Source organism: Otolemur garnettii, unplaced genomic scaffold, assembly GCF_000181295.1.
Source record: "Otolemur garnettii isolate 467f Iridium unplaced genomic scaffold, OtoGar3 scaffold00187, whole genome shotgun sequence".
Lineage (NCBI taxonomy): Eukaryota > Metazoa > Chordata > Mammalia > Primates > Galagidae > Otolemur > Otolemur garnettii.
The window spans coordinates 463,594-477,053 of NW_003852582.1; the positions used below are offsets into that span (position 1 = coordinate 463,594).

Consider the following 13,460-nt stretch of genomic DNA (forward strand, 5'->3'; position numbering starts at 1 on the left):
ACTGCTCATAGCAATCTCCAACTCCTGGGCTCAAGTGAGTCTCCTGCCTCTGCCTCCCAAGTAGCTGGGACTACAGGTGCCCACCACAATGCCTGGCCATTTTTTGGTTGCAGCCATCATTGTTGTTTGGCGAGCCTGGGCTGGGGATTTGAATCCGCCACCCTAGTTGTATGTGGCTGGCGCCTTAGCCGCTTGAGCCACAGGCGCCGAGCTGAACATTCCATGTTTTATGGTAATAATATATATATATATATTTTTGAGACAGTCTTACTATGTTGCCCTTGGTAGAGTTCTGTGGCATCACAGCTCACAGCAACCTCAAACTCTTGGGCTTAAGTGATTCTCTTGCCTTAGCCTCCCAAGTAGCTGGGACTACAGGCGCCATCACAATGCCCAGCTTTTTTTTGTTGCAAATGTCTTTGTTTAGCTAGCCCAGGCTGAACCCGCCACCCTCGATGTATGTGGCTGGCTCTGTAACCACTGTGCTATGGGTGCTGAGCCGGTAATAGTATGTTTTATATTGAGAAAGGTCTTCTTAGTCCAGTGAATCAGTTAAATTGGAACATGTTAAGAGAGCTATTTTTTTTTGGAGACAGAATCTCACTCTGTTGCCCAGGTTAGAGTAATGTGGCTTCAGCCTAGCTCATAGCAACCTCAAACTTGTGTTCAGGTGATCCTCCTGCTTTAGACTGCCACAACACCCAGTTACCTTTTCTATTTTTATTAGAGATGGCATCTCACTCTTGCTCAGGCTAGTCTTGAACTCCTGAGCCCAAGGGATCCTCCTTCTTAGACCTCCCAGAGTGATAGAATTATAGGCCTGAGCCACTGCGCCTGGCCAACAGAGCTAATTTTTGATGATAAAGATCTTGTGCAAGCCCAATTTTTCCCCCTAGCGATGTATTTAAGTTTTTTTTTTTTTTAAGGCTTATGAAGTTTATGTGTATTTTTTTCTTCTTTTATCTTTGAAATACTGTTTGCTAAAAGTCATATTTACATATTCTTTGGATAGAAGAAAGCAAATATATCATTTACAATCGTATATATTTCATCAGATGGAATGAGGTTAATCTATGGATAAAAATGTTTTAGCTATTAGAACTGGAAATATTGTATTATTATTAGAATCAAGAAAATAAGATTTTATAAAGTAGCTAGATCAGTATCATGTAATATATTGCATATGTAGTAACAATTACTATTATCTGCTAAATGCATTTTTAATGCTCAATTTAATTACTTTAATATACATCTTTTTATTTTTTATTTTACAGACCAGGAAATTGATTCAGAGAGTCTAAATAACATGCCTAAAGCCATATTAGGTATTAAATGGTAGGCTGGGTTTGAATTTAGGTGTCTCCTGGTTTTAAAGTATACAATAGTCTATGTTATTGGTTAAGTTTTTTGAAAAGCTTATTTATTTAATTTTGGGCTGTGTGTCTTTTTTAGATGAAGAAAATAGTTTACATGTGGTAGTAAACTGTGGAGAAGCGTTACTGAAGAATAACACTTACTGGCCTCTTGTTAGTGATTTTATTAATATTCTTTCTCATCAAAGTGTTGCTAAGAGATTTTTGGAGGATCATGGTTTGTTAGTTACATGGATGAACTTTGTATCTTTCTTTCAAGGTATGAATTTTTACCCTTTTTAAAAATTGTTTTTCGGCTTACAAAATGCCTGTTCCTAAACTGTTAAATACTGATTAAAATTTAATAGTACATCTATTCATACACATAAATGTCTCATTATTTGAAATAATTGTTATTTGTAAGTACTTTAATAAATTGTTTATGAAAACAGAATTGGAAAATGTCAAATTATTAAAAAGGAAATAGGTGTGTAAGTTTTTAATCATCTTAAAACATTAATCTAGAAATGTGAAATCTGTGCTCCATTAAAGATACGTAACACTTTTATAAAAATTTCAACTAACATCAATTAAAATTGTTTTGAAGATATTACATTTGTTATGTAAGAGACGAATCACAAGGTGTTTGTAGTTTATAAAAACATTCTAAAAAGACTAGATCATTTTAAATAATGTACTTATTTCTGTATATATTATGCCATTTATGCATTTATGTGCATATTTGTGACTTGGAAATGTTTTACTTAATTTTTAATCTGAATGCTTGCTTTCATTTGACAAGATTTATGTCTGCTTTAATTTTTGCAAGGTATGAATTTAAACAAGCGAGAGCTAAACGAACATGTGGAATTTGAGTCTCAAACCTACTATGCTGCCTTTGCTGCTGAACTTGAGGCCTGTGCACAGCCAATGTGGGGGCTCTTATCACATTGTAAAGTTAGGGTATGTTGGAAATATTTTTGTTAATTCCTGTATTTTCTTCAAAAATAATTATGTAGGCTTGGGGCCTGTGGCTCAAGCAGCTAAGGCACCAGCCACATACACCTGAGCTTGCGGGTTCAAATCCAGTCCAGGCCCACTAATTAACAATGATAGCTGCAACCAAAAAATAGCCAGGCATGGCAGGCGCCTGTTGTCCCAGCTACTTGGGAGGCGGAGGCAGGAGAATTGCTTGAGCCTAGGAGTTGGAGGTTGCTGTGAGCTGTGATGCCATCCATGGCACTCTACCCAGGATGACAGCTTGAGGCTCTGTCTAAAAAAAAAAAAAAAAAAAAATGTATATATATATATGTAAGGAAAAGGTTTGTGAAAAGGGGTTTATTTACTTATGTACAATATACAATGTTTGATTCTGTTCCAAATTGAATTCAGCTTTGTAAAAGCTGACCAGTGGGTAATTATTTTCTTAGGCAAGTTGGAACTCATCTGTATTATTAGATCTTCACAGACTGCCCCTATTGTGAATAGTCTTTGGAACTATTATAAGTTTCAAAGAACTATTAATAGTAATTCTTCACATTCATTATTGTTTTGTTTTACCCACTATCAGTTGTCTAATGCTTCTTTTCTTTTAAGGAGTAGGAGAGTCTTCAGTAAAGTTTATAATTCTAAGATTCCAAGCACAAAATCTGTATAAATGTCCCAAAACTTCCAGCTGTTGATATATCATATATATTATTATACAAGCATTGGTTTGATGGGTGTCCAGAAACCTTGGGCAGTCCAGAAAAGTGGAATACCTTGACTTTATTAAATTAAAAAGTCGACTAAGATTTTGATATATGGACCCTGAGAAGTGCAGCCTGTTAGCCTGAGCCAAGAAGCGTGCTGGACAAGATTTTATAGTGGAAATATTTAAAAGCCCTGGATTCTAGTCTTGGCTTAGCTTCTTTCTACTTAGATGACGTAGTCAACTCGTTTAGAACTATTTGACCTTCTCAGTCTATTTTATTCTTAAAAAAAAAAAAAAAAAAGGGAAATGGGACAGTCAATCTTGCTCTTCCTCATAGGGTATTATGGGGCTGTCTTCCATGTATGTGTTTCTCCAAACCAGGCATCCTCAGACTATGGCCCGCAGGCCACAAGCAGCCTGCCTAGGACATTTATCTGGCCCGGTGGGTGTTTTTGCCGGGTGTTTTGTCGGTGTTTTTGCTGCCTGTCCTGCTTAGCAGCCGACTCGTCCTGGGGCCTGCAGTCCTGCCCTCCAGCGGTCTGAGGGACAGTGAACTGGCTCCCTTGTTTAAAAAGTTCGAGGGCCCCTGCTCTAAACAGATTTATATTTTCTTCATTAGTTCAGCTATTCTCTAAATGCAAATGATTCACAACTTTGTTACATATAGTCTTAACAGTTTCACATTTCTGATAGGTCTGGTTATTTATGTAGGTCTCCTTTTAGGCACATGAATTTCTTCTTCCAAATTCTGTTTTAAGCAAAGATATTCATAGGCTACTTACAGTACTCATATGTTCTGTTCTCCCTTTTTTACTGTGTAAAATATACATAATGTAAAATTTGTCCCTTTAATCATTTTTAGGTGTACGATTCAGTGACCTTAAGTGCATCCACAATGTTGTACAACCATCACTACTATCCATTTCCAAGACTTTTATATTAGCCCAAAAGAAACTCTGTACCCCTTAAACAACAACATTAGGGAATTTATAATATTTGGGAGTTTCTTGAAATGAAACTTGATTTAATTCTACTTAAAATTTATTTTAGCTTTCATTTGCTTTTAGAAATGTATAAAAGGAAGTATATTGTGTTATTGTGTGCTTTAATTTTCGTATTTGTTATTGGTTGTTTATTAAGGAATTATTTCTTGAAATGGCAGATATAGTGGTCATCTTGAAATCATTTTGCCATTACATATGTAGTGCATATAATTATTATTATGTTACATAAGTTAAGTTGATGTTGAAAATATACATGTTTATTTACTATAAAATTTACCTGTATTTATTATTTTAGGAAACTCAAGAATATACCCGAAATGTTGTTAGATACTGCCTTGAAGCACTTCAAGATTGGTTTGATGCTATTAACTTTGTAGATGAGGTATGTATATTTTTAATAGATGCAAATGTATTTAAGAAAAGAAATATTAGATCCTACTTAATGCTAAAAATAATGAAAATCTTTTTGTGTGATAGAGAAAGAAATCAGAGTGAACATAATATTAGGCTTAAAAAAAGAGAAATTGAAAGGGGAGACCTGTTCTTTGACATTTAGGAGATTCTAGAGTGTACTAATGTGTTCTGTTTTCTAGAGAAGAGTGGCATATTTTCTCTTTCTGTTACTAAGTATGTATGTTTCATTATTTCTCAGGACTGAAAATTAGTTTCAGTTGAATATGTATAAATGTGCAAACGTGAGGAGAGATTAATGGAGGGGGTATCACAACTTTATTGAGTATTGTTTTTCTTTTCAGGATATATAGGAAAAGATGAGCTTGAACAAAGGTGATTGTTATTAATAATGGACTTAGAAGAATTGGCACAGGACTTGCTATGTATGAATTGAACGAATGGTTGCTTTTATTTATCTATCTTTTTTTTTTTTTTTTTTGAGACAGAGTCTCAAGCTGTAACCCTGGTAGATTGCCATGGCGTCATAGTTCACAGCAACCTCCAACTCTTGGACTCAAGTGATCTTCTTGCCTCAGTTTTTCTATTTGTTAGTAGAGACGGGGGTCTTGCTTTTTGCTCAGGCTGATATAGAACTCGGAGCTCAAACAATCTACCTTCCTTGGCCTCTCAGAGTGTTAGGATTACAGCCGTGAGCCACAGCCCCTAGTCCAAATGGTTGCTTTTGTTAGCCAAGTTTACCATCAGAAGCTCCTGTATTCCTCTTATGAGGTAGGATCAGAATATGCCACATGCAGAAGGAAAAACATGGTTTCGCAACTTGACCCCACCCTTCCATCTGATTTCTAAACACTGGGCATATATAGGTGGTCATGCCTAAAGTCATCATACATAGGGGAAACAGGAAATTGTGGCTATATGTACCTTTATTTATAAAATATTCATCATCACCAAAAATATTTACAAAATATTATCTACATGTTGGGAACTCTTTGTAAAATTTTATAATGAATATTTTGTAAATAAAGGTACATGAAGGCACAATTTCCTGGTTTCCCTATGTATAGTGACTTTAGAGGGGATCTTTGGGACACCCAGTAGAACTCTTGCTCTCTGTGTGTGTATATTTGGCACAATCACAGATTTATTGAGAAGTTGGGTATATAAAGAACTTTCTTTTCTTGAATTATTTGTGAGTTAAGTTATTGCTCTATTACCCCCCCCCAAATACTTCAGTGTGTATTTCCTACCAACAAGGATATAGTCTTCTATAATCAGAATATAGCTATACAAATATATTATTACCATCTAATCCAATGATGTTCTTTGTAGAAAAAGAATCACGTGTTGTATTTTGTTATCATCTCTCTAGTCTCCTTCTGGAACAGTTTCTCAGTCTTATTCTCCTTTTTCAGACAGTGACGGTTTGAAGAGTATGAACAGGTTATTTCATAGAATTTCATTCAATTTGGATTTCCTTCATGATTAGGTTCATATTATGTATCTTTTTCAGGAATATTGTAGAAGTGATGTAGTCTTCTCATTGCATCTTACCTGGTGGTTTGTGATTTGTATTTATTCTGTTATTGATGATGTTACCTTTGGTTACTTAGCGCCTGGTAGTTCTGGGTCCAGAGCCCATATCTCTTCACCATAAAAGTTACCCTTTTTCTCATTGCAATTAATATTATGTATTGCAAAGATATACTTTGAGGTTATACAAATATATATGTTTTCTCATCCAATATTGATTAATTTTTTGAAACGGGGTCTCACTCTGCCACTTTGGCTTAGAGTGCAGTGGCATGGTCACAGCTCTTGGGCTCAGGTAGTCCTTCTGTCTTAGTTTCCCAGGTAGCTAGGGCTACAGCCGTATGCCACCTTGCTGGCCTGATTTTTCTTTTTCTTTTTCTGTAGAGATAAGGTCTAACTGTTTACCATGCTGGTCTTGAACTCCTGGCCTCAAGTGATCTTCCCACCTCAGCCTCCCAAAGTACTGAGATTATAGTATTCATTTATTTTTATCTGTGAGGATTCATAATTTCTATTTTATTGAGTGGGTGACAAGCCATCACTATTATTATTTAATGCTCAAATTGTTTCAGATTTGGCTAGTAAAAGCCCCTTCAAGCTGGTTTCTGAGTCCTTTTGCTTGTCCCATCATTCTATGAGTACATCCTGGTTTTCTGGCTTAATAGGGTATTTCAAGCTTACCTTTATAGTTTCCCTATTCCATTCCTAGAATCAGTCATTTCTTTATGGATCCTTGGTCACTTTTAGGGTATTTAGAAAGATCTGGGTGCTAGGTGTGCATTGCTATTGGGCCGTCACTGCTTGCAGGCCCTCACAGCGAACATAGGATCTATATGTATGTACATATACAAATTGCTGTATTCATTTTTCTGTCTCTATGTAGTCAAATCTATAAGTTCAAATTTACATGTTTAATTATAACACCAAAGGACTTACTCTAGTTTTCTTCAACAGAGAGAAAGCTGACTTTCACCATTATTGATATATTTACTTATAAAAATTTTATATTTATGTATTTGTATTTATATATTTTTATATGTTACCAAGTCTGTCATCTCTGTTGCCTCTTTCCCTGTAGGGATGTCCCCTTCTCCCTGCTTTGAGTTTGAGTCCTCATCTTGTTACCTTTTCTCTCATATGTATGTACCCTCCTCATCTGCCTTGGGCTCTGACTCCCCACTTTGAACTGCCCTTCTTTGAAGAAGAGTGTATCACCTTATTTGTGCTTTGACCACCCACACCAGGCTTTTTGTCTTTTTGGAGATTCATGCCATTTTGCTCTGGCTATTTTTCTTGTTTTGATTTTTTCTGAGTCAGTCTCATTCTGTTGTCCATGCTGGAGTACCGTGGCACTTAGCCTTCAACCAAGATCTTGTCCATTTGCATTCTGATTCTACCTTCAACAAATCACCTTGATATTTCAGACCAGTTGTCTTTAGTCTTTAAGTTTAAACTTTGTTTATATAAATGGAAATGAGTCAGTCTTCAGAGCATAATTCTCCAGCCTCCACACAGCTCTGTCCTACTTTCAACTTGCTTTATTCCTTCTTTGCCTCATCCAAGATTAATCCCTCAGCAGGAGCTTTTCTCAACATGGTTCTCATTGGTATTTGAAACTTAGGGAATTATTATTGAAATGGTAGCAGCACTAAGACAACAGGAAGATTGAAGTGGGGGAAAATTATACACAGAGAGTTATGTAGCAAATGACATGAAATTAATGCATGGTTAGAATCAAGAGTGGAGTTAATGACAGAATCATGTATGCTATATAGAACTGCTGAACTCAAGGAGTTGTATGTTCAACTACAACTCAGTGTATGTTTTCACACATAAATATTTCTAGGAAGATATAGAATGTTGCAAAGAATTTAAATTGATTTTTAGAAGAAGAGAAAATGAGTTTAGAATTTAAGGAGTCAAATAGTATGTTATGTTTTTATATAGTGTTTAAAATTTTTCATTGTCTTCCCATCCTCTTTTTGTAATTATACAGTAGAAATGCAGAGATATTAAACAACACACCTGTAGTTATGTAGCAAATTATTGGTAGTTCTGGGTCCAGAGCCCACATCTCTCAATTTCTTGTCTGGTAGTGGTTTCAACTATGCTGGTTATTGGCAGTGGAAAGAGCTTTAAAGCAGGGGAATTTGAGTATTAATGGGGTTCTGCCATGCTCCAGCTAGCTAGAGGACCCTGGACAGAGTTTTAACAATTTTATTTCATATATATTTGTGCATGTGTAGTGGGGGGAGATAGAGTCTTACTCTGTTGCCCCAGGCTGGAGGGCCATGGCTTCAGCCTATGTTGTGGGGGATGAGACTGGAAAGGTAAGCCCTGTCTTCTAAGCAGTTGGAAAGTTATCAAGAGATTAAAGCCACAGGGAGTCAATAAAAAATTGTGAGTGTAAGAAGTTAAAGATTAAATTAGTGTTTTAGGAGGGCCACATTCTGGCAGCATATAACGGTTTAAATAAGGAGAAAATATGTTAGTCAATATCCTTTTAACTGCAAGGGGGAGACTAACTTAAGGCATCTTAAGTTAAAGGAGGGGAATATGTAACGGTGTGGAATGGACTGGAAACTGAGTAGGAAGGAACTCCTGTCTCTTTGCTTTGCTTTGCTCTATATATCTGCTCATCTTTGCTGCTTTTTCTGTATATCTTTGCCCATATGGTGAAATGTTGCATTCTTATAGTTGCCTAATGTTACTATTGCAGGCATACTCCAAGACTGTCTAGGAATGTATCTGAATCCCAGCTCCAGATTTTTAAGAGGGAGGGAGAAACTCATTGCTCAGGTTAAGTTAGGAGACCCTTGTCCCGATTCTGTTAAGATTGGTGCTATAAACTTGACTATAAGGTCTTAATCCCTATGTGTGTGATTGAGGTGCCAGGAAGTAGAGGGGTCATGTTCTGAGAAGATGGGAGGATTATGAGCTAGCAGGTACCACACAAGGTGTTTTATAGAATAAAAGCAGGGGCTAGCTGTAAAATCTAAGCACTAAATATTGAGGGCCTGAGCGAAGGTTAGTTAGGTACAGTATAGAAAGGGAGAAGAAAGATTTAAGAGATACTTAAAAAATCAAATAAACTTAATTTGGTGTCTCATCAAATGTAGGAGGTTTGTGAGAAGGAAGGAGTCTACATTTTGGGTTTAAATTACTGGTTATCTGGGGAAGAAACATTGAGTTTTAGGGCAAAAATGTGGAGTTTGGTTTGGGCACACTGTATTTCTGGTCCCTGTGGGATATTAAGTTGATGTTCAGTAGATACTTTTTTTTCTCCTATCCCAGCAGCAGTTCTGTTCAGTAGACACTTGAATGTAAGAGTTGGAGTTTAGGAGTGAGGTTTCTGCAGGGAGAATGGGAACCGAAGACTGCATTCTGGGCAAGGGAAAAATACCCCCAGGAAAAGGGCAAAAAAGAGAAGTAAGCTGAGCAAGGTGGAATAAAAACAGTTTAGCTAGTTTTCTTTTAAACCAGCAGCTAAATTACTTATCTGAGCAGTTCCTGCTTTTATCACAAGCCTGGCCTGTAAGGGATACAGCTTGCAAACACCCCTGCTGGGTTTATAAACACTCTGAAGAAGTAATGACTGTCGTAGGAAACTCTGTGGAAGGCCTAGGAAGGAACATTAACCAGGTCGTCCTCTGCCCAGTCAACAGTCAAAACAAATACCCATTGTGGGGATCTGTATTATAGCCAGGACAGAGATCCAAGGGAACAGCTCGAGCCCTGAGATATGGGCAGGAGGGCTTGTACCTCCTTATCACACAGGAAGACACCCCTGGGTGGAGATCAGAGGAGAAGTTTTCTGCTCTACTGATTCTTCAGAGGAGCCTTACACCATCAGGGTGTCTGTTCCACAAAGAACTATAGGGATTTAACCTCCCCCAAGGAATCTGTGTGTGTGACCACAGATTGGAGGTTGCCTCCACACAAGGCTCAGGTTTTGGATTTCTCAAGGCTGTTCAGACCTTTAAAGTTAATGGTTATAAATAGAGTAAGAACTACCATGCTTACTCAGAGAAACTGCTGATGTTTTTGTTCTCTTCCTCAGCTTACCCTCTGGGCTAAATGAGATAATAACCTTTAATAAAAGCTGAGTGAACAAGCACTCAGGGCCACTCACTGAAGCCCCACAAGTTAGCAGTGGTCCCCTGTGTTTCCCACCTTTGAAAACTCTATTCTGCTTGTCCTGGCTCTTTTTCTCTCACTGCTTCTAACTTTACTTTTCTTCAATAGATCCCTACCAGTTCCACAGGTCTTTTTTTTTTTTTTTTTTTTTTTGAGATAGAGCCTTAAGCTGTTCCCCTGGGTAGAGTGCTGTGGCATCACAGCCCATGGCAGCCTCCAACTCCTGGGCTCAAGTGAGTTTCCTGCATCAGCCTCCCAAGTAGCTGGGACCATAGGCACCTGCCACAATGCCCAGCTATTTTTTTGGTTGCAGCCACCATTGTTGTTTGGCAGGCCCTGGCTGGATTCGAACCCACCACCTTAGGTGTATGTGGCTGGCGCCTTAGCCACTTGAGCCATAGGCACCGAGCCAGTTCCACAGGTCTTAAAGGATCCTGCTCCTGGGGTGGGACCCCAGCGATTTCTACTGAGATTTGGAAATTACCTGGCTTGAGTTAGCAGTTGAAGATGTGAACTTGGATAAAGTCATCTATAACGTGAAAAATGTAGAGAGCAGAGACTGGAATCCAGTGACCACAAGCATATATATGAGGAGTGAAAAAAGAAGAGTTTTTCAAGTGGCCAATCTGTGACATTAGACAAGGAGGGAGTATGGAGTTTAGCACTACAGAAGAATATGATGAATTTAGGATTTGCTAAAGACCTGAAAGATAGGTAGAGTCTGTGGCTTAGTAGTTAATAGCAATATGTGTTGGGTATTGTGTTGTTTTACTTATTCCTTATAGCCATCCTACCATTGTTACCCCTATTTTCAGGTCAGACAACTTAGGCACAGAGAGGTTAAGTAACTTACTCACAGTTTTATAGCTGTAGGATAGTAGATCCAGGGTTTGAACTCATGCAGTCTAGTTCTTTATTCTTCTTTATTTTTTTTATTAAATAATAGCTGTGTACATTAATGCAAACATGGGGTACAGTGTAGTGTTTTCATATACAATTTGAAATATTTTCATCAAACTGGTTAACATAGACTTTATGTCATTTACTTAGTTATTGTGTTAAGACATTTATACTCTAGTTTTAGAAAGATTCACTTATACCCTTGTAAGACAAACCATAGAGGTGATCTTTCTAATCACTCTCCCTCTACCCATTCGCCCTTCTCCCCTTCCCTCTACCACCCCCTCCCCATATTCTTGGGCTAGAATTAGGTTGTAGCTTTCATTTGAGAGGTATAAATTAGTTTCATAATAGGGCTGTGTACATTGGATACTTTTTCTTCCATTTTTGTGATACTCTGCTAAGAAGAACATTTTCCAGTTCCATCCATGTAAACATGAAGGAGATAAAGTCTCCATCTTTCCTAAGGGCTGCATAGTATTCCATAGTGTACATATACCACAGTTTATTGATCCATTTATGGATCGATGGGCACTTGGGCTTCTTCCATGACGTGGCTATTACGAATTGGGCTGCAATAAACATTCTTATACACATATCTTTATTGTAATGTGATTTTTGATCTTCTGGGTATATAGAGGGTATACTGTACTTCCTATACCATAAGGTTTTTCTGAGGATTAAATGAGGTAATGTGAATAAAGTGCTTAGCATAGTGACTGGCATGTAGTCTAAGTGCTCAGTGAATGTTACCATGTTTCCCCAAAAATAAGACACTGTCTTATATTTATTTTTTCTCAGGAAGACACACTAGGGCTTATTTTCAGGGAATGTCTTATTTTTATTAAGTATAATACAACAATCGACATTTATTCAAATACAGTTAAGTCATCTTCTTCTGGAACCTGACAGGGGGAGCCGACCTTGTTGGTGGGGCTGGCACTAGTGATGCGTGAACTCCTTTCCCCTAGCCCTTGCACCTGCGCAATAGGATGCCTATGACCGTGGTTACCACATGGGCACCCATGCAGGTGTGAATGGCTCAGAGAAAGGAGCTGTGGCAGATAAAAGGTATTCCAGTCTTCCTTACTGCTCTGCACCGAAATGCATGGCATGGCTATGCAGATATGCTGCATAGCTACGCCCATCACTAGGTCTTATTATCAGGGTAGCTGTGATCATTACTGTGTTTCCCCCAAAATGAGACCTATCCCTAAAATAAGCCCTAGCAGGATTTCTATGCATTTGTTAAATATAAGCCCTACCCCGATAATAAGACCTAGTGATGGGCATGGCTATGTGTATCTGCATAAGGTTTTTCTGAGGATTAAATGAGGTAATGTGAATGCAATGATACGCCATGCATTTTGGCATGGAGAGGAAGACATCACCTGAAAATAAGTGCTAGTGTGTCTTCTTGAGAAAAAATAAATATAAGACAGTGTCTTATTGTGGGGGAAACACAGTATTCTTATTACTATTATCATATTATCATATACATGTGTTTGACTAGTCCCAAATGGTCTATGGTGGTGGGAAATCTATTTTATTCCTTGTTTCTATAATGGTTATATGCTTTAGCTTAATTACGTTTAGGAAATATTAATCTGTACTTGGTGCCTCTGGATTCAAAGATGATTGATTAGTTTATAATTCTTGCCTTTAAGGAACTTGTACTTAGGTGTTTAAAATGGAATAGTTTTAACTATAGTGATTTTTTTTAAAGCTGTATCTTCTAAAATGTCAGGTTTGATAAAAAGTCCAGGTGAGAATGTGGTTTGAGCATTTTAAAGCCATCTTAGAACTTTTGTAAAACATTCTTTGATTTGTGGATCTTGTTTGTTCATTCTAGCCAGCACCCAACCAAGTCACTTTTCATCTGCCACTACATCGTTACTATGCTATGTTTTTGAGTAAGGTGAGACTGTCTTTAAATAATTCTGTTCTGTTTTATTTTTAAGTTTTGGGAAATGAGCATTGAATTAGTAACTTCTTTTATCATAATTTTTAGGCTGTGAAATGTCAAGAATTAGATTTGGATTCTGTTTTACCAGATCAAGAAATGTTAATGAAACTAATGATTCACCCACTCCAAATTCAAGTATGTATTCAGGCTTTTAAAAAGTTTTTTTTTTTTTTAAAGTTTTGAATAGAATTATTGGTTAAATGATTCTTCCTTTGTTTTTTATCATTGTTATTTTAGCCACATATTTTTTCTTTTTTAGAATATAAAAGTATAAGTTTATTTTATATAAGAGAGAGGGGAGAGAGTAGGGTAAAAAATAAGAAAGAGAGAGAGAAGAGAGCAGAGAGGAAGGAGTGAGAGAAAGGAAGATGGGGCTAAAATGTTTGAAAGCCCTTTTATAAAAAAAATTCAGTTCTCATATTTTTATCAGCTTACATACATTTAGCCTTTTTTTTTTTTTTTTT

General features: G+C 37.1%; 1 protein-coding gene across 1 annotated transcript in view; it reads left to right on the forward strand.

The window, feature by feature from the left end:
• Positions 1 to 13,460, forward strand: part of UBR3 (ubiquitin protein ligase E3 component n-recognin 3 (putative)) — a 223,553-nt gene that overhangs the window by 81,242 nt on the left and 128,851 nt on the right. Inside the window, exons 9-13 of the mRNA XM_023507551.1 lie at positions 1,453 to 1,632; positions 2,182 to 2,315; positions 4,345 to 4,431; positions 12,883 to 12,948; positions 13,042 to 13,131. Coding sequence (XP_023363319.1) covers positions 1,453 to 1,632; positions 2,182 to 2,315; positions 4,345 to 4,431; positions 12,883 to 12,948; positions 13,042 to 13,131 — 557 coding nt within the window. The remainder of the gene's footprint in view (positions 1 to 1,452; positions 1,633 to 2,181; positions 2,316 to 4,344; positions 4,432 to 12,882; positions 12,949 to 13,041; positions 13,132 to 13,460) is intronic.